At 33.7% G+C, this 22,147-nt stretch overlaps 1 protein-coding gene and 1 pseudogene across 3 annotated transcripts; both read right to left on the bottom strand.

Annotated features, from left to right (window-relative positions):
* Positions 1-815: 815 nt before the first annotated feature.
* LOC114411471 lies at positions 816-9,630 on the bottom strand (annotated as a pseudogene).
* Positions 9,631-14,617: 4,987 nt separating this feature from the next.
* LOC114412321 (putative pentatricopeptide repeat-containing protein At3g01580) lies at positions 14,618-20,993 on the bottom strand. Of its 3 annotated transcripts, XR_003666674.1 has the most exons (4): positions 20,853-20,993; positions 18,786-18,915; positions 15,343-17,826; positions 14,618-15,023 (listed from the first exon to the last, which is right to left on the bottom strand). XR_003666674.1 is itself a non-coding variant. In XM_028376153.1 (3 exons), exon 3 carries the CDS (start codon positions 17,711-17,713, stop codon positions 15,608-15,610), a length of 2,106 nt encoding a protein of 701 aa, XP_028231954.1. In that variant the 5' UTR covers positions 17,714-17,826; positions 18,786-18,915; positions 20,853-20,993; the 3' UTR covers positions 15,073-15,607. The 3 variants fall into 3 exon arrangements, 1 of the variants encoding a protein (XP_028231954.1); XR_003666675.1 differs by lacking the exons at positions 18,786-18,915; positions 20,853-20,993 and adding an exon at positions 18,143-18,764; XM_028376153.1 differs by lacking the exon at positions 14,618-15,023 and having other exon boundaries at positions 15,073-17,826.
* Positions 20,994-22,147: the final 1,154 nt, after the last annotated feature.

Here is a 22,147-nt window from a genome sequence, read left to right as displayed (position 1 = left end):
CCAAACGTATTTGAATATCAACCTTTCTCAATTTACTTTCACATAAAAACCAACACTGGTCCTCTCATCAAAGTGATTTCGAAATTCATTTGGAGGGCGTTATTTGGGAGTCATAGAAGCTATGCTGATTTCAAGTGGTTCTCACTTTTATTTTGCTATATCTACATGTGTTCTCTCATGGCCTTTGTTACATTTCTGGATTTGAATATTAATTATGAATTTGAAGCTGTTTATTGATTTGATTGTTATAGTGTTGGACTTGCAGGTTGCATCACAACCAAGGATCTAAGAACTGTTACGCATTCATTGGGGAAAAACCCAAACTGAGGCAGAGCTTCAATACATGATTAGATAGATGCCAATGGGATACCATTAACTTCCCTGAGTTCCTATACCTCATGGCCAGGAATATGATGGACACTGATTCTGAGGAAGAAATAATGCATTCGAGTAAAGTTTTCGGTCATCCTCATAAAAGAGGCTATGCTTCGAGTTAGAATGTAGACTATATTATTAGTCTATATGCTACTAGATATACTGGTCTCAGATGGCCTTCTAGAAGAAGCAAAGGCAGCAGCCAAAGGAGCTCTCAATTTTGATGAGATAATTATTAAAAATCTCAACAAAAGACATAGAAATAACTTTTAACATAATCAATAAATGGAAAAAATGGGTGCTAACTTATAGAATGCAATTTGAGAGAGAAAAGAGAGCAATTGAAAATTTTATTACATATGAATTGAGGACTGTAATATAGAGTTATTATATACTAGGTTCTGTTAGATCAAACAACAATACTATGAACTTGTGATTATTGATTTACAACACCATACCTCCACCACTGGTGAATGAGATATGAACCTAATACTTCGTGAAAACTACCTAAACCCTCCTCCAATCACTCAGGCAATTCTAATGGCTCGTGCCTTCTTCAATAGTAGCGGCAGGACTGTACAACAGGAGTTGAAAAGTGCACAAGCACATGTTGCCAGTCAAACAATTGATGACTTACAACACCATGCCTCCGCCAATGATGAATGATATTTGAACCTAATACTTTGTGAAAATTACCCTCCATCACTTGGCTGCCGATCCTAATGGGGTGCCTGTTATGTTCCTGGGCAGGATGTCGAGTCAATTGTTGAGCAATGGTAGCAACATCATGTCCTGTTTTCAATAATTGAGCAATTTCTTCAAATGCTGAAGTATTCTGAATAGAATGCCTAATTATGTCGACAAGACTATCCAAATTGTGTTCAACATATGGGTGCCTCGAGTTCACCAATAGACGAAGGTTGTTTGCAGTGACAGGCATCTGTTTAGCTGTGAAACACGAAAATAAAAATTAAGTTTACATGATACAGCCAACTTTCTAAAGAGATAAAAAAGTATATAAATATTTACACAAGTTTCTTTTACCAATTTCAAGAATTGATTTATTTGGCAATACATATCCCGTGCTATCATCCTTTACACGGGCAACAAAGTCACGCCATTTAAACAAACCCTGCATGAGCCATGTAAATAGAATGTAAACTACAATAGATTTTGAGAATAGAAATTAGAAAGTAAGGAAATACTAATTGAATGCAATATAAATATACAACACACCATGTCTTTGATTTTTGGATACTATTATGGATTTCGTTGAAAAATAAAAACATGTAAAAAGGACTCATACCACAGAATAAAATCTGATGGTACATAAAGGCCATTAGAATTTCTAGGTATCCAAACCAAACTCTTTCAAGATATATAGAGAAATCAATGTGCTACAACAAAGTTTATCTCAAAGGACTTCTTATTTGAAATTTTTTTTTATTCATTTCAAAAATAGTGGTGGACGGAAAATAAAGCAGCCCTTTGTTCCTTATTTAAATAATCTTTGTATTACAAAATAGAAATTGAAGAGTAACTTACCGAAACAATGACTAGTTGTTGAGCAGTGAAACCAGCGCCTTGCAACCTGTACCAAAAGAATATAACACTCCTTACTTATATACAAACCAATAAAATATTGAAATAATTACAACTGAAAGGGTAACAAACCCGTATATACGAAGGAAGGATTTCTCTGTCAGAAGTTATTTTTCATATAGGCGCATGCAGACCTTATAACTGCACTTGTAGACCTATAATTCAAAAGAAATTCTAGTCATGTGACAAAAATATTCAATGAGTCAACCATATAGATTTTTGTGTTACCTTTCAATTAATTAAAGTATTGAAAAAAAAATTAATTTTTGTACCGAGGAAAGGTCAAAAGGTCTCATGAACCATTGCAAGAAAGCAACAAGAGTAAAAGTTCAAGCTATTGTGAGACAAAGTAGTCCAAGGGAACACCCAATGGTTTGTGGCAAGGATAGATAAGCTCGTGTAATTAGTTTGATATCATGCTCATCTAATTAGTTTGATCTCAACGTGTCAATTATGAAGCAACTAAAATATGTTTCTGGACTCTATAAAATAGATGCTCTACTAAATCAATTTTGTTGATAAACAAAATAGCAATGAGAAATAAATAATTACCTCTACCAGTGGAGCGTCAACACTTTCAGGCTCATTAAGCATGGAAAATAACTCAATCCTCATTAAATCATATATGTATAGCAGATAATGTGTATCTTCTCTAGCATATCTGTCATCAAAAATAATAATTCAATAAATTACAGTAATTAGGGTGTCCATGACAGTATACTGGTAACTATCAAGCTAAAAGCAAGCTCAAAGAATAAATTATTTTGAGGGAGGGGAAAATGAAAGAAGATTTGTCATAACATTAAACATCAACATTCTTGTAACATTTTTAATTTGCTTATTTTACTACAGATAAAATTCTCCCAAGTTTGTAAGGTGTTAAGTACAGAATAGAAACTTCATTATGAATTATAAAACTTGTTATGCACTGTAGCCTTAGGGCAGTTGCAGGTCAACCCTGCTAAAATACAGGGGAAATGGCATACATCCTAGGACTACCAGATTCTATGGGTTTTGTTTGCTGAACAATACCACAAAGTCATATTACTAATTACAACCACAGTACATTTTAGAAAACCAAGGCAGTTAAAATCTAGCCCTGCAAAAAGAATAAGCGAATAAAACAAAAGGAATGATCAAAAGGAGGATCAAATGTGATAAGTTCAAAAATATTTTTATACCTTACCATTTCATAAGGAAGGGGGCGTAGTCTCCAATCTGCACTCTGCTATCTGCAAGTAGTTCACTTGTAAACCTTCCAGAATTTAATTTAAAAAACAGAAAAAATCGTCCGAGAAAGTTCAAGTGTAAAAATAAAGACAGCATACTCCTTGTTTGCAGTAATGTCGCAAAAATGACAAAGAAGATACTTCAAACTCCTCCTCTCCAATTTTAACACCTTTGAAGCCTAATAAATTCAATTAAAATATATTAGTCTCCATGATATAATGAAAAAAATATTATAGTAATAAATTGAAAACATATGAATGTGATCAAGGAATATAGATTATGGTGATAAGAAATCACGTGCATCGTTTTATCAAATTTTTCAGGTTGCTAAACAAACTAATACAATTTGTTGCCTTCATAAATAATATGGGAAATAATTTAATATTGAATGAATAGTTGGTTCATTTTAAGCAAACCTGATGAGTGTCAAACAAATTACAAATGTAGATTCCAAAGTCTCGTTGAAGCCACATGACATCATTGTCCGCTCCATGCATAACCCAATTAACCATAAATAGGGTCAAAAAAATGAAACAAATATGATGAATTGAAAGAAAAATCAATCATGTGCCACTAACTTTTCTATTGGAAAGGTCCTTGAAGACTTCCCTCAAATAGGGCCCAATAGAACTGTGAAGTTTCAAAGTGTCAACAATAAAATCTTCAGTCCTTGTTGAGATTTGCATCAGGCAAGTCAAGCCTTGGAAAGTGCGATATTGATTATGCTCCAAATCAACCTAAATATTACAGATCATAAATCATTATATATAGTTGCACACATAATAGGTCAAGAAGGAAAGTTCAAAGTAAATCTTAATGCACAATGAAGTGATGTTTGTTATTACTGCAAATTCATCAGCAGAATGCAGCATACTCAATGGGGGTGCTTTCAAATCTTGGACGGTCTCCACAAGCTTGAAAGGGGTGCTTTCTATTGGGGGAGGCTTCGCTGGCACAACATCCCCAACATCTGTATCAACAAAACTCATAACAGTTCACTGGCACAACATCCCCAACATCTGTATCAACAAAACTCATAACAGAGAGGCTTTCCTGAAATAAATAATCCAATATTTGTTAAGAAGAGAATTGTTATTTTGAGGTCATTCAATGAATATATAATGGCATACTCAATGATCAAATATTACATAAGAATGATATCATATTACAATAGAATGGCATGCACATACAGTTTTTGTTTTTTTTGTTTTAACGAGCTTATATATATATATATATGCAAAAATTGTAAGCAAAGTATTGTTGGAGTATGAATTCATCAAAAAAAATCACGCACATACACTTTTCCAAGAACGAGAGAGAGAAAGGGGAAAACAGTTACAACATAAATTATTTCTGTTTTTTTGTTATTATGATCAAATACACGAAATGATATTATATCAACTAGTTTTTTATGCCACTGAAGTAGCACGTGGCTAATACTCAATCAACACAATTAGTATGTGGTTCAACATATAGGAGAGTACTTATTAAACGTGGCAATATCTATATCAATCAATAACTAGCTTATTTATTCTATTGAGTTTAACACACCCCCTTAAGCTAGTTTCCTGCTATCAACAATATTCAGCATGCTTCTCTGTTTCTTGAAGGTTTCAGATTTCAAGGACTTGGTAAATATATCTGCAAGCTGATCTTCTGATCTGCAGAACTTCAACTTGAATTTTCCCTTCGCAACTTGGTCTCTTATGAAATGAAATTTGGTTTCAATGTGCTTTGATCTTCCATGTGCAATTGGATGTTTGGCTAACTTGATTGCAGATTTGTTATCTACATATAGCTCAACTGGACCTTCTTCTTTGATCTTCAGTTCCTGCATCAAAGTATCAAGCCGCACTGCTTGACAAGCTCCCATTGCAGCAGCAATGTATTCAGCTTCGCACGATGAAAGTGCAACCATAGATTCCTTCTTCAAGCTCCAAGAAATTGGTGTTGAATCAATTAGAAAAACAAACCCAGCAGTGCTCTTCCTATCACTTTTGTCTCCACACCAATCAGCATCTGTATAGCCATATAGATTTCTTGTATTTTCACTATGGTTAATGGGCATCAAAATTCCATAACCAATTGTTCCTTTCACATATCTCAATATTCGTTTTGCTGCATTGAGATGTGATACTCTAGGCCTGTCCATAACTCTGCTAATCAGACCAACACTGAAAACTAGATCAGGTCTGGTGTTGCAGAGATATCTCAATGCCCCAACAATCCTTCTAAACTCAGTAGCATCTACTAAGTCCTCTTCACTATCTCTATCAAGCCACAATCCAACTTCTGCAGGTGTTTCAGCACTGTTACAGTGTTGCATATTGAATCTATGTAGAATATCAGTAGCATATTTTTGCTGTGTGAGAACAATTCCCTCACTACACTTCTTGAATTCAATTCCAAGAAAATATGACAACTCACCCAGGTCAGTCATGTCAAACTCATCCATCAGATTTTTCTTAAATTCATTCACTTTTGCTTCATTGTTTCCTGTCAATAACAGATCATCAACATAAAGGCATAGCATCATAATGTCTTCACCCCCTGACTTCACATACATTCCATCCTCAGACCTACATTTCACAAAACCCAAATTGGTCAAGCTCTTATCTATTTTCATGTTCCAAGCACGTGGTGCTTGTTTCAACCCATATAAAGCCTTCCTTAATTTGAACACCTTGCTCTCACTGCCTTTCACTACAAACCCAGGTGGTTGATCAATGTACACTTCTTCTTGTAAATCACCATTCAAAAATGCTGATTTTACATCAAGTTGATGTAGTTTCCACCCTCTCAAACTTGCATGTGCCACCACCACTTTCACTGTCTCTAATCTAGCCACAGGTGCAAATACTTCATAGTCAATGCCCTGCCTTTGGAGAAATCCCCTTGCTACTAATCTCGCCTTATACCTCACCACTTCTCCTTTGGGATTTACTTTCACCTTATACACCCACTTCACTCCAATGGCTTTCTTATTCTTTGGTAGTTCCACTAACTCCCAAGTATTATTCTTTTCTATGGAATTAAGCTCTTCATTCATAGCTTTAATCCATTTCTTATTCTGCATTGCTTCTTCCACTGTGAGTGGCTCAGATTCAGCTAGTAGTGCAAAATGCACTATCTCTCCTTCATCATTAATTGCACCATCATTCAACAATTCAAAATCATTTAATCTTTGAGGGACTTGTCTCTGTCTCAAAGATCTTCTTGGCCCCTCAGCACTGCCTTCTCCAATTTCATTTTCCTGCACAGTCACAGAGTCACTGTCTTCAAGTTGCAATTCAACTTGATTCTATTTTTCTATCTCTGGTGTGACATTCCACTCCCAATCCTTGCTTTCATCCGCCACTACATCCCTGCTTATCACTATCTTGTTGTTCATTGGATTCAACAATTTATAACCTCCAGTTGAGTGATATCCAATCAATATCATCATTTCTCCTTTATCATCAAGCTTAGTTCTCAGTTGGTCAGGTACATGTCTATAACAAATAGATCCAAACACTCTGAGGTGAGACACACTTGGTTTCACTCCTGTCCAAGCTTCCTCAGGTGTTATATTTTCCAATTTCCAAGTTGGGCTTCTGTTCAAGATGTATGCAGCAGTGTTCACAGCTTCTCCCCACAAATATTTTGGTAGTTTCTTGCTCTTTAACATGCTCCTCACCATGTTCAACAAAGTTCTATTCTTCCTCTCAGCTACTCCATTATGTTGAAGAGTGTATAGAGGTGCTACTTCATGTGTGATGCCTTCTTTCTCACAAAATTCAGCAAACTCAGCAGATACATATTCACCCCCACTATCCGTTCTTAATATCTCTAAATTCTTTCCACACTGTTTCTCCACTGAAACTTTGAATTTCTTGAATACTTCAATCACATCACTCTTCCTCTTAATCAAGTAAATCCAAAGTTTTCTACTAAACTCACCTATAAATGTAACAAAGTATTTGTTACCTCCAGGAGTCATATGTTGAATTGGTCCACATACATCAGAAAAAACAACTTGCAGCTTCCTCTTGGATCTTGTGGATACATTTTGATTGAATGAGTTTCTGGACATCTTGCTTTTTATACATTCTCCACATACATCATTTGGCACCTTGATATGAGGAATTCCTTTCACTATTCCCTTACTCTGTAACCTATTCAGATCAGTGAAGTTTAAGTGACCATAACGAAAATGTCATAGCCATTCTTCCTTGTCAATTGTTGATGCTAAACACTATTGCACTAGAACATCTAGCTCAGCTTTAAATGTTCTATTCTTTGACAAATTTGCTTTAATCAACAATCTCCTCTCATTGTCATACACCTTCATGGCACAATCCTCCAACACCATCTTGTACCCTTTCTCCAGTAGCTGTCCAATGCTCAAAAGATTGCTCTTCATTCCTAGAACATACAACACTCCATAAATAAAGCATTTAGATCCATCTCTCTTCCTGATCATCACCTTTCCTACACCTTCAACCTTCATAGTCTTGTCATCAACAAACCTCACCCTGCTTTTGACAGTGAAATCTATCTCAACAAACCATTCCTTCTTTCCTGACATGTGTGTTGAACACCCAGTGTCAAGGAACCAGTTACACCATGATCACAATCATCCTTCACAATCACCATATATAACACTTCTTCTATATCTACTTTCTCCTTTCTCACTTCTTCCACTCCATCATCAGTCATCACCAATTTCCTCCTCTACTGCCATTAACAGAATTTCCTCCTTCTCATCTTCTTCTTGAGCCAATCTTGCATCAGTGTGGCTTGGATTACTATAGCATTCATCAGCAAAATGACCGTATTTCTCACAATTATAGCATTGAATATGACTCTTATCAGTTTTTCTTCCTCCTCTTACACCTCTTCCTCTACCACCTCTTCCACCTCTTCTTCTATAATTCTCACTGCTATTGTTCTTTTATTCACTATTGTAATTATTACTAGAGTTTCCTCTACCAAAGTTTGAGTTACAATTGTTACCTCTGCCTTTTCCTCCTCTGTAATTGTTTCTACTTCTGCCACGTCCTCCTTGACTGTCACGACTTCTGTTTCCACTTTCTGCCATGAGTGCTTGTTCAGTGCTAGGCTTCACAGACTTCCTCTCATTCATTCGTTGTTCATGTGCTTCAAGTGATCCTTGAAGCTCCTCCAATTTTAGCGTTGATAGATCCTTCGATTCTTCAATCGCTACCATGACATGATCAAATCACGAATGCACCGATCGTAATATCTTCTCAACAATCTTCTCATCAGACAGAGTTTCACCACACGATTGCATTTGATTTGTCATGGTTTGAACACGAGTGAAATAGGTAGCAATTGTCTCACTCTCTTCCATGCCTGGCAATTCATACTGTCGCCTTAGAGTTTGAAGCCGTACTTTCTTCAATTTCTCACCGGCGTAGGAACTTGCGAGAACATCCCACGCCGCTTTGCTTGTCTCCGATCTCGCAATTTTCTCAAAAATTGCTTGATTCACACACTGATGCAGAATGCACAAGCCTTTGCAATCCTTCTTCTTCGCATCTCTATATATCGCTTGTTGCGCAACGGTTGGATTCGCCAGCAACGGATCTAGTCCGTTCACCACCAGATCCCACACATCTTGATAACCGAGGATCGCCTTCATCTTCATACTCCACTGATCGTAATTTCTCTCATCAAGAACCGGAAAGTTCGCCAGAAAGTTTCTGTTCGTCGTTGCCATTGATAAGGTTCCTCACCGCCTCTCGTGTTTTCACTCGCTTACCATCTCTCGTGTTTAGGTTTCACTCACCAGTCTTTCAATCGATGATCACACTTCAACAACCTGCTTTGGATACCATTTGTTGGAGTATGAATTCATCAAAAAAAAATCACGCACATACACTTTTCCAAGAACGAGAGAGAGAGAGAAAGGGGAAAACAGTTACAACGGAAATTATTTCTGTTTTTTTGTTATTATGATCAAATACACGAAATGATATTATATCAGCTAGTTTTTTCTGCCACTGAAGTAGCACGTGGCTAATACTCAATCAACACAATTAGTATGTGGTTCAGCATATAGGAAAGCACTTATTACACGTGGCAATATCTATATCAATCAATAACTAGCTTATTTATTCTATTGAGTTTAACAAGTATACCCAAACCCTCCACTACGCCAATGATAGGGTTTGCAAGCGAGACACGGAACTAAATCGTTGATTAAAAAAAGTATCAAAACCCAAAACAAAATAAAAACCAAGAAGATAATTTTTGTGTGCCCATTGGGTTAAATGGAAAAAAACTCACCAGTGGGTGAATAAACCGTTTCTCTCCATGACTCCACTTTAGCTAAACGTGATTGAATGGTAGGTTGGTATTGTCAACAAAGATGTTGTACTCATGTTGTGGCTTCTTAATGGTTGATATGTGGAACGGCATTTAGGTTTGGTCTGTCCCATGATTGCTCTTACTACTTTGTGTTTTGTCTCACTCTGCCTCTTTTGTCGATTGATTTAGTGTAGCTGATGGATGATGAATGGAGAATGAACCAAGAAAGAGCGTGAACAAGGAATCACGAAAGAGACTGAACAGTGAACTAAGAAGAAGAAAGAATCGCGAACGAAGAACTATCAGCGAAGCAACAATTATTTATAGTTGATGGGTTTGGTGGATCTGACCATTTGAGTGTTTCTTATTGCCGCCTTTTAAAAAGATAAGATAAATCAAGAATAGTTAAAAGTTATTTGGGAGAGAGATATTAGTAGTTTTTTTTAAAAAAAAATTCACATCATTTTAATCGAATTAAAAAAATATATTTTGTTTGTCACATAAGACAAAACTTAATGTTATTTGTGAAAATTATGTGAGAAGAGACTTAAAAACAAGTTTTTTTTTATAGAATATAAAAACTAAATTAAATTATATGAAACTTCAAGAACTTAAAAAAAAAGATTTCACAAAAATAATCAAAATAAAAACATACTTTTCCGAAAAAATATATAACTATTACTCTTGCTATAAAATTAATAATTAACTTGCCAAAAGATTTCACAAAAATAATCAAACAAAAAACATATTTTTCCAAAGAAAATATATAACTATTACTCTTGCTATAAAATTGATAATTAACTTTGTAACATCCCAATTTTCGTAAACTAGATTAAAAAGGATTGTTATTTATAAATAAATAGAATTTTAAAAAAAATGATGAGATTTTATAAATAAATAAATAAGAAGATATAATTATTAATTAAAATAATGATTTGAGAGAAAATAAAAAGGTTATTTTTTTTATTTGTTTGATAGAGAATAAAATAAAGTTTGTTTTTATAAAATAATAAATAATAAATAAATAAATAGAGTAAATAATAGGTCGTAAATGCCCCTGGCTATAAATAACAACATGCTAGGTCAGTTTTCAGACTCCTCAGACTCCTCTGCCTCACAATTTTGTTTTTTCTCTCTTCTCCCAAAATCCTCTCTTTTTCCCGCATGCCACCTAACCTGTCTCATAAAATAACGATCTTGGACTCATTTACCGTTGGATCGTTGTAAAATTTGAGAAACACGTTTGCAACCCAATTACTAGCATTCGCACCGTTGGAAATTTTGATATTATGGCTGAGCTAAGAGAAATACCCCTCGCATTGTAGCATTTTCCTTTTCCGCAGAAACCCATAGTTGTCTCGGTAAAACTATGATTCCGGTTTCGTTAACCGTTGGATTTTCATGAAATTTGGATATGTTGTTCAAAATTTAATTTCGCACGCTTTCACCGTTGGGATTTGGGAGATAATATTTGTGAAGGGAGAAAAGTAAATCACATGATGACAGTACAAGTGGAGGCTTCAATCCCTTCTCTGTCTCGTTGACGTTTGGGAACTCTATCGGAGCAGTTAGAGGATAAAAATTGGAGGAATCTCAGGGAACCGCTAGAGATGCTGCTATCGCTGGCTGAAGACACGTGAGCCCGCTTAGAGGTAAGGGATGAGTTATTCACAATTGGGAACTAGTAAGAACATGTGTAGAGATCCTTAGAGATATCAATTGGAATGGGTTTTGGGGTGTTTTTGCAATTTCATTTTATCCTTATAATTATTACAATGAATTATATATGTTTGACAAACCAATTGTTGTGAAATTGATATGCTATTGTGTTGAGCGTGAATCCTATAAATTGAGTACTTTTTCTAATTAATATGAATTGATGAAATAAAGTAAGGAGAAATTTAGAGAGAGATATTGATTTTGTATTTTCTATTTTTCTTGTTGTTTAGGTTTTTATATATAATTCAAAAAATTAATATCATAATTGAAACTGACCAAAGTGTTCATATAATTATTTAGAATTTGTGCATTGAAAGCTTACTTTGAAATTTGTGATTTAATATGATGTATGCTAGTTTATATATAGAGAGGTAGTTATTTATATTAATAATTTATGTAAATAATATTGTAGAGTGTTACAGTATGATTCCAAAAATTATTAAGTGTTGGAGTTTGAGAATATTATGGTTAAATTTCATAAACGTGTGTATGTTGTACCTTATGAATATCATTGGGAATGTTATGAGATGGTTGATGTGATGTTATGAGATGTTAAAGTGTGGACATGATATTCGATTGTGAATAAGTGGATGTGTTTAACACTTGATGTTACATTAATTATATCGTGAGCTATGAATTATACAATAACCCGACCAGTGTTTATGCACAGTGTTAAAGAGAAAGTGTAGGTTCCTAGTTAGGAACCAGTGTTAAATTGTAGCGCAATTGTGTTAAACATGTTTGAAACATAAGTGTGAGGTCGTGGTATTGTATAATTCATGAGCAATGCTTATAAATGAAATATGTGATGAATTGTGGAATAATATGCTGCCTTGAGATTATAATATTGTTTTTGAGATTGAGTAAAAGTGTAAAGTAAAACAGGTGTTGAATTGTGAGATACGTGAAAACATGTGATGGTGGATTGTGACATTATGAGATGTGAAATTGTGAATGAGTTTTGGTTGTGAATAAGTGTGTGATTAACTCTTGATGTGACATTATTTGTGTTGTAAGCTGTGAATTGTACAATAACCCGACCAGTGTTATCTTGAGAAAAGTGTAAATGCACAGTGTTAAAGAGAAAGTGTAGGTTCCTATTTAGGAACCAGTGTTAAATTGTAGCGCAATATGTTGTACGTGTTTAAGACACGAGTGTGAGGTTGTGGGTATTGTATAATTCACTAGCAATGTTTGTGTGCTAAAATGATTTTAGGGGTTGGACCTGAATCAGGAGGGAGAGGCCCTGACGGACTCTTCAGAGTGTAGGCCTTGGGAGTCACCGGGTTTGAGTGCTCCTTTAAGCCTATGCTGATCCCATATGGTTGGAGCATTCTCGCAAAACATCGTGACCCTGACTGGTCTCCCTATGATCTTACTTAGTGAGAGTGACCTGACAAACCCATTGTGTGGTGTGTCTTGTTATGTACTCCTAAGCGTCCTAGGGTGATTTTTCACTGACATGGTACCACATTGCATATAGACTTGAGTCTTAACATAACTGTCTCATGCACTTGCTAATTGTTCATTATGAAATTGATGTGTTATTATATCTTGATCGGAGTGTGTGATTCTTGTGTATTGTGATTTATGATTGAAAGGTTTGATTGATGATTGAAAAGTAAATTTTGAATGACAAAGTGATGAAATAATGTGAGATATGCTAAGTAAATTGTATTTGACTACTATATGTTGTTTTGTTTCTCTCTAGTAGCTAGAAATGTGATAACTCACTCCCGATTTGTTGTTTGTGTTTGGATCCTGTGATGATCTTGAACCTTGTGTTCGGGGGAGCAGATGACTAGGTGAAGTGCTTAAAGGAACCTTGTGTTGAAGGACGTCGGAACACAATGCTCTGATAGGATGTGACAGCAGGACATAAGTTTTATATTAATTGCATAATGTTAGTCTATTTTATTTTATCTCACTGATTTAACAAAATATTTTTGTAAATTTTGACGGCCTTGTTTCGAGCCGAATATATTTTTAATAAGTTTTAATTGATAATAGTGAAGTGAATGTGAACGTTTTATCCGTGTGAATTTGGTTACCGATATTTTTTTATATGTTTTATTTATTTATATGTCGGGGTAGAGGGTGTCACAAACTTGCCAAAATCATTTTTTTATTAAAGATATCTGTCAATGTTAATATTGATAATTAATTAGATGTGATATTACGAATGGTATTAATAGATATTTATATAAAAAAAATCTGATGTAATGATATATTTAAATAATGATTAATAGAAACCTACATCAGTTGGTTTTGTTAAATAACCTAGCTTCTAATTTATTTAATTGTGAAAATATTTGTCTAACCAAATCAGATATTTTAAATTTTATTTCAGATCACTTGTATTATTGAGGTAAAGTATCCATTAAGTTTACTAATAACTAACATTTTTGTAAAAGAAACTACTCTTATCACTTTTAATGAAGTCTTTTTCTTAATTATATTTTTTTATTTATAATATTTGAACTTTAAAATTTTATTTAAGGGATCCAAACTTAATTCCAATTAGATGAACACACGTTGATATAGAACTTTTTATGAAAGCAAATTTTACTAGTTTCTAGCATTTTATTAACAAATTATTTCACCTTATGTTAATGTATATCAACATTTTAAAGTAATAAATAAATCAAATTAAAATAATATTTTAAAGAAAGTCATTTATCTATAACCTCCAATTTCGAATCTACAATCTATCTATTTATTTAGTTTTTTGAGGAATGATCTATCTATATAATCCATAATCTATGCAATCTATATTTATAATCTACAATATATACTCTAATTTTAGGAAAGTATTTATTGATTTTCGATATCTAAAATAATCAATACTTCTAAAAAATAAAATAATCAATACTTTTAAAAAATATAATATAAAGAGAAAAGAATTGAATTGTAGATCATAGATACTAAACATATTGAATATTTTCTTTATATATTTCTTACATTTAAAATAATTTTAGATACTGAATTTTTCATTTTTAAAAGCGCTGAAAATCATTAAATACTTCTTAAAATTAGAAGATATATTATAGATTATAATCTTTTTTTTATCAGACATAGATTACGATATTGTTTGCATAAATTTCACTATAAACACCTATTGAAGAAAATGAAATTGATTTGATAAGCTAAAATCAGCATATGTACTTCTAGGAGCTCATCTGGGACCTGTACAGGATTCAGTAGCATATAGTCTAACAAGTTTCAAAAACTAACCAAAATATATAATTCCAGACAAACAATTGCTAACCTAGAGAAGTGGCAAACAAATTTAAAAAAAAAAAAAAAACATTCTAACTCTACATATATACTATACTTGAATGCATTATTTCCTATTAAAAGATTTTCCATGAACTTGTTCAACACAAATGAATAGACAAATTTGGTCATCTCATGAGATGAATACCATGTCAAAAGAGAGACAGGATATTATTAGAAGATAAAAGCTGTCCGCCGACATTCTAGTTATGTCACATGAGAGGATCCAAAGGACAACGATACTACAGGTATAGTGTGCTCCTCTTCACAGGAAGGAAAAACTTGCACACAGAAGTTAAAATAACAAACAAAAGGTGCAAAAAAAAGCAATATATGTTAAAGGAATCCTGTGCTATAGAAGATGGCCAATGAAGTAGTGATGGTCTAGAAACTTTCAATGACAGGATACACTGTTGAAAAATCATCAAGATTCTTTCCCTCAAGGAGATTCATCAAGATTTTCCAATGAAGCAGTGGTTTGATTACGTTGAAGATTTTTCAATAGTCGCCTGAAACAATAACACAATACCTACAATGTAAAATTATTAAAAACCAAAATTGATTAAAAAAAACAAAACATGCTCAGCTATATTCCAATGCAATTGTTGGGTGAATTCTTCTGTTTAAAAGTAGTTTTATGACAAATCAATTTCTTGAAAAGTTCAACTGCACAGATACATAACCAGTAAATTTAACAGGATGCCAAGAGATGTAATGATGAGTAAATAATATCTGCTAGGCCAAGCAATGTAATCTTGCTAGAGCTGCCCCAACAAGAACCGTAAATGCATAGACAACTAGCCATCATAAAAGCGAAGAAATTTTTACCATCAGAACAAATCCACTTCCACTTTATGTTTTGGTCTGCCACTAAGAAGCTTTAATGAGCCCTTCTCAACTTATTTACTTAATTATCAAATTTCTGCTTAGAGTGAAGCAATCAAACTGCAGAAAAAGCGCTTGCAAAGGTATTTCTGACCACAAATAACTTCCCCAATCTCAGTACCAGCAAGTCAACCATCTAAATTATGGTATAAATCTTAATGCCATGAGACAACTTCCCCATCAGATTTAATGTTCCACACAGTCAAAATTAGAACTGTATTTCTTGTGTCTGTAAATCAGGATCATAACCTTCTTCTCTCATTCTTGCATCTAATTTTCTCAGCATTTCATAAATCTGATCAGATTCACCATGGAATCTATCACTAGCTATGAAACTGTGAACCTCATTTTTTATCTCAACCATGCTTTGACCAACAATCTTCTTCAACCTATTCTCCTTTATCAATGTCCTGAGTTTTGCAGCATCATGCCAATTCTTGTCCACACAATATATATTTGATAAAAGCGTATAATACCCTGCGTGATTAGGGTCTAACAGGAAAAGATTCAGAGCGGCAAGCTCCCCTATCTTAATATTTTGATGTATGCGACAAGCACCAAGTAAGGCTCCCCATACATGAGGCCCAGCTTGCATGGGCATGTTATTAATCATATCCAAGGCCTTATCCAACTCTCCCATTCGACCAAGAAGATCAACCATTATCCCGTAATGCTCTATATTGGGCATCAATTGGTATTCATTCACCATGACATGAAACATCTTTATCCCTTCTTCAATCAAACCTGCATGACTACAGGCAGATAGAATTGAGACGAAGGTTACATCATTAGGCTTAACATCTGAATGATTAGACATCTGATAAAATAATTTCAAAGCCTCTTCTCCTTGCCCATGGAATCCGTAAGCTGCAATTATTGAGCTCCAGGTAACAACATCTTTATGTCTCATTCCTTTGAAAACCTTGTTAGCATTATCTATGCTACTACATTTTGCATACAACTCTATGAGTGACGCTCCAATAAATTCATTATTGTCAAATCCACTTTTAGTTACAAAAGCATGAAGACATAAAGCTTGTTGAACAATCCCCAATTCTGAACTAGCAGCAAGAATCTTCACTAGAGCAATAGCATCAGGTCGTGTTCCATTAGATAACATGTTGCAGAAAACCCCCAGGGATTTGTGTGCCATTCCAATTTCAGCATAGCCACTAAACAAAACAGCCCAAGAAACTACATCCTTCTTGGGCATTCTGTTGAAAAGTTCAATTGCATTTTCAGGTGAGAAGCACTTCAGGTACATGTCCATAAGAGCTGTAGAGACAGTAATATCCAACTCAAAACCATAATTGACGGCTAATTTATGAATCTGCTTACCTTCTTCCAAATTTGAACTGGAAGCACAAGCTCGCAATGCACTAATGACAGTAACCCTGTTGAGTTCAATTCTCTTATCTATCATTTCATTGAAAAGATTTAACGCATTAGTTTCAGCTCCATTATCAGCATAACAGGCAACCATTGAGCTCCAAGATATAATATCTTTATATGGCATTTCCCTGAACAAATTAGCTGCAATCCTGATGGAACCAGTTTTTCCATATAAATTTAGAATAGAATTGGCCAAACATAACTTAGTATCAAAACCCCTTCGTTTTACAAATCCATGTACACTTCTTCCAAGGTTAAAATCAGATAACTGGGCACAAGCAGAAGCAGCACTAACAAGTGTTACTGGATCAGGACTTACTTGCTCCAACACAACCATTCGGGAGAAAAACGCAAGTGCAAGTTCAGGACTTCCATTCTGCTCATACCCAGTAATTATTGAAGTCCATAAAACCACGTCTGGTTTTGGATACTCTGTAAACACTTTCACAGCATCATTCATTTGTCCACACTTTGAATACAACTCAATCAATGCAGACCCTACAAACATGTCACTATCTATCTTCTTCTTGAGAAATCCATGAATCATTTTTCCCAGCTCAAGCTTCTGCAAACCAGAACATGATTTCAAAGCAATAGACACTGTGTAATTGTCAGGTCTTTCCTCAGTTACTGCATCAGCGTTCATTTGATGGAATAGAGATAACGTCTCTACCCATTTTCCTTCCAAAAAATAGCTCCTAAGTAAAGCATTCCATAGATAGACAGTTTTACAAGGTGTTTCTTCAAACAGCTTATGTGCATGGCAAAGTGATGCATATCTAGCATAAAGAACATTAAGCTTGGTAACAACGAAACTATCAAGGGCAAGGCCCACTTTCAAACACTGTGAGTGCAACTGTGTGATTGATATCTTACTGCAGCAAGTTTCCAATAGCTTGACTAAAAGATCCCTCCTTTTCATGTAAAATGACTGATTATAACCTTTACAAGATCATCTGAATTAGTTATTAGCTCTCAATCATATTCTAGTTATGCAATCAGCTCCACTTTATGTGTGTGGCTTTAGCAGCATATCTGTTGAGGAAACCATGGAACTGAAACAATTAGTTCAGAGGCATTTATTTAACATTCTTTGGTTGAATCAAAGAACACATAGAGAAACTGGACTAACAAAGCATTAGTTACAAAAATTAACAACTGTAAGTCTGTAAAAAATAAAGATAATTCTCATTCAGCTTTTTCCTTTATTTTCCCATTTAGTTTAAAAGAGATGACATTGCAGCAGGAAGCACAGAATTTTATCAATATATAGATACATTTAGAAAACATAATAACAAAATAAAGATAATTATATTCAGCAACATAGAAAAATAACAATGAATTGACTTACAGTTTGCAGAAGCAACTTGAGGTTTAATAGGAAGAGACATAGCAGGTATGAAAGGAAAACAAGTAGTAGTACATCACACCTAGCAGGCAGAGTACTTCAATGGCAAAGGTGAAAGAAAGTTTCAGTTAAGATAAAACTGTCAAATGGACCAACCGAGTCAAGCCATAGCCCATATGGGTCAGACAAAAAGCCCACAGAGCCTTGTATGCCTAATTAAAATTAAATCTTGTAATAAAATATACCTACTATTAAGAACATACAAAAATGATATAAAAACGGAAAGCCAAACTGCATATATGCGGACATCCTGTCCTGCTTGGTAACTTTATGCCACAATGATGACAATCACAATGGCTAACATAGCATGCAATACTAGACATGAAACAAGGCCGGAAATATTGGATGGAATTTCTTATGTTACCATCCAATGAGTAAAAGAACTGGATTGTGGGTAGAGATAGTGCAAAGATAGAATATATAAGTGGGAGACAACCCTCACCCCATGAGCTAGCTTTTGGGGTTGAGTTAGGCCCAAACCCACATTTTAAGACAAACAATGTAAACTTAATGCAGTTTCCCCCAACAAGAGTCATAAAAACACAGACGAGTAGCTCTGCATAAAAGAAAGAAAAAAAGTGCTTACCATCAGAAAAACTCCACCTGCAATCTATGTTTTGTTCTTCCAGTGAAGAGGAGTGAACCCTTCTCAACCAGTTTACTTAATTGTCAAATTCACTTCAAAGAATGAAGCAATCAAACTACAGAAAAAACACCTGCAAAGGTGATTTGATTTCAAATAAGTTTATTTAAAAAATAAAAAAAAAATAAAAACTAATCTGATTTGGTGCAAAATTCCCAAAGTATAGGAGCATAAACTATTATACAGTATATAAATAGAACAGAATGAAATAACCAAGACACAAGCATTATAAGGAGGGGGATTGCATTGAGAACTGAGAAGCAGTACATAATATTCCATAACATTTTAACATCTGAATCAAGCCCGTAAGCAGCAGGCAGCTATGTCAGTATAGTTACTGCAGTTGTACTTCATCTTAACTCAGATTGATGAGGAATATCTCTCCTAAAAAATGTCAGAGAAACTCATGCAACTACTCACTCACTCACTCAGCTCACAAGAGTCCCCAGTATTTCCAATCAACTACAGTTTAACAAACAAAAGAAAGAAAACCCATTTACTATTTACATTAAAAATGTTCTCAAAAAAACTATTTACATTAAACATATCTGCGGCTCCAAATTTACTCACAATAGATAAAGGTTATTAAAAACTAAATTAAAAGAACTCTCACAAATATAAATAATTCAGTAAGCCAGTCAGTCAAACAAAAATCCAACATCTTAATCTTAATAAACTGGGTACTGTATGGAATACTTGTGAAGTTGTAATGAATCATGAATAAATTTAAAAATTCAAATTAATGAAGATAAGTTAAAAGTGCACGTGGTCCTCAGAATGTCAAAGAAGAATCAATTAAGGTTGAAAATTTTGTAAGAATATTTACTATGTAGGCCAGTAGGTGTCTGATATACCAACAATAATCAAACTACTTGTAGGTTTGTAGCCATCAAAACTGTAAGGTCATTCATTTTTAAAATTATATCCATTGCACAAACATGGGGTTCAAATGAGAGAAAAAAAAATACTGGAATCATTAGTAGAAAGAAAGAAGTGCTGGAGATAAATCATCATTCACTCAAATAAACAAAAGCAATCGCACAAGAAGAACAGTGTAACATTTCCATCCATTCCCTATGAGAAGGCCCTCATCCCTCTCCCTATGTATAGGTCACCATTCACCAGAAAAAAACAAAAAAAAACAAGCTAAAACTAAACTCATAATCAATTGCAATTCAAACTCATCATCTACTACACAAATTTCTTTAAACCCTTTTAGTAAACAACTTATTGCTAATCAAATTGCAGACACTTCAACCAAGCAAATAACAGAAAACATAGAAAATATGTGTGTACGTATGCAAGCATGCATGTATGTATAAATATTACCACCCACCAGAAAAGCAATCAAGCTAGCTATAACCAAACTCATAATCAATTGCAATTCAGAACCACATAATTTCCCATGGCAGAACAACAGAAATCTAGAAATTTTGGACACCAGCCAATGTGTCCAAAATAAAAAGAACATTTTGTTCACTAGCACTACTACAACACACACAGTTTCTTTGTTCCTCTTTTTTTTCATTCTCTTCTCATGTCTAAATCGAGCAACAAACTCATTGGCACACACGCACACTCCCATAACCTGAATTAAACTAATATACACCACCGAAACCCTTACTACGTCCACAAATTGTAAAGAAAATAGAAAATGCAAAAAATCAATCTTACCCCATAAAAGAAGAAAGAAACTAAAACAAACTGCGAGAAACCTCTTAATCAGATCAAAAAGAGACCCAATCACACGGGAAAAATCCTTATGAGCAACATGAAACACAAGAATTCTGAAAATCTAACATCAAATTAACCACAGGCCAAAACACCAAAAAAAAAAACTATGCTTTAAAATTTAAAAAAAATGGGGTAAAAGGTTTTAATTTCAAAGTCAGAATTTGAAAATTGTGACATTTTGGTGACACAATTCCACACAAAATGCAAAGCCCACATACAGAAAGATGGAATTAAAATGTATTGTTAAGGAAAAAGAAAATCAAGATAAGAACTCACCTTCACAGGCGTTGAGGATAGAGGAACTCTGGAGGAACAGAGAGAACAGAACAGAGAGAGTGGGAACGAGAATTATTGGTGGGACTTTGGGGTTTGGGGAGTGAAATATTTATATTTTGTTCATGAAAATGGAAAAGGTGAAACGCTGCTATTGATTATTAAAAAAAAAATATTTGAAATGTATGTTTGAAACGACGTGTCGGTAGACCAAGTGTTCTGGAATTATAGACGTTGGATTGGCAATGTCTACCTTCCACATAAACCTAGCACATCTGTTGGATGTTTATGTATAATTTGATTTGATTTTTATATAAAACATTATCTAAATTAAATATAAAATAAAGATAAAATTTGATTTGTTTAATTTAAATATAATATTTAATCTTGTGATTTGAGTTGGTTAGGTTTCATTCTAAGATTTTTTTTATTTTTTAATATATTATCATAATTTAAATTTATCAACTTAACTTACATAATTATTATATATGTTATATTATTTTAAAAATAATTTTTATTTTTATTAAATTTTGTTTAACATATATTTTAGTTAAAAAAATTATTTAGTATTAATATAAAATATTATTATTAGTTCTTTTTGTAAAATAATTATAATTTGTGCATCACTTCATACTTAATAATATTAGTACATCTTTTATCAATTTATAAAAGTAAAATATACCTTATAAAATACTGGAAAAGTAATAAATTATTTAATAATTATTATCAATTATCACAATAAAAATTAATATAATTATTCATTTGATTTTATTTTTTATAATAAGATCTAAAAATGGAATCAAATAAAAAAAAATATGTGATTTTTTTTATTTTTTTATTTTTTTTGGAATAGATTTGACAATTTACAAATAGTTTGATTAGGTTTTCATGCGTTGTCAATAAGATGATGGTCATGATTCAACCATTTTTAACCTATATCTAAAGTGGATAGGCAATTTAGTCCCTGAGATTGTACCTATTTTGCATATTAGTCCCTAACTTAAAATTAAATTCAAAATAGTCTCTATCTTTGCATAAGTGTTGCAAAATAGTTTTTCCGTTAAATTTTAAAGTAACACTGTTAGTGAAGTCAATTTTAGTGTCACGTGGACTATCCAACGTGGCACTAAAGGATGACGTGGCATGACACATGGATGTGCCTCTTAAAAGATGTCACGTCATTTGATGATAACAAAACGAGTAAATAGGCAATTTAGTCCCTAACTTTGTACCCATGTTGCATATTAGTCCCTAACTTAATGAAAAATTCAAAATAGTCCCTATCTTTTGCATAAGTA

The sequence above is a fragment of the Glycine soja genome, chromosome 5, assembly GCF_004193775.1.
Source record: "Glycine soja cultivar W05 chromosome 5, ASM419377v2, whole genome shotgun sequence".
NCBI lineage: Eukaryota > Viridiplantae > Streptophyta > Magnoliopsida > Fabales > Fabaceae > Glycine > Glycine soja.
Note: the sequence above shows the minus strand (reverse complement) of the source record. Positions and strands in the feature narration are given on the sequence as shown.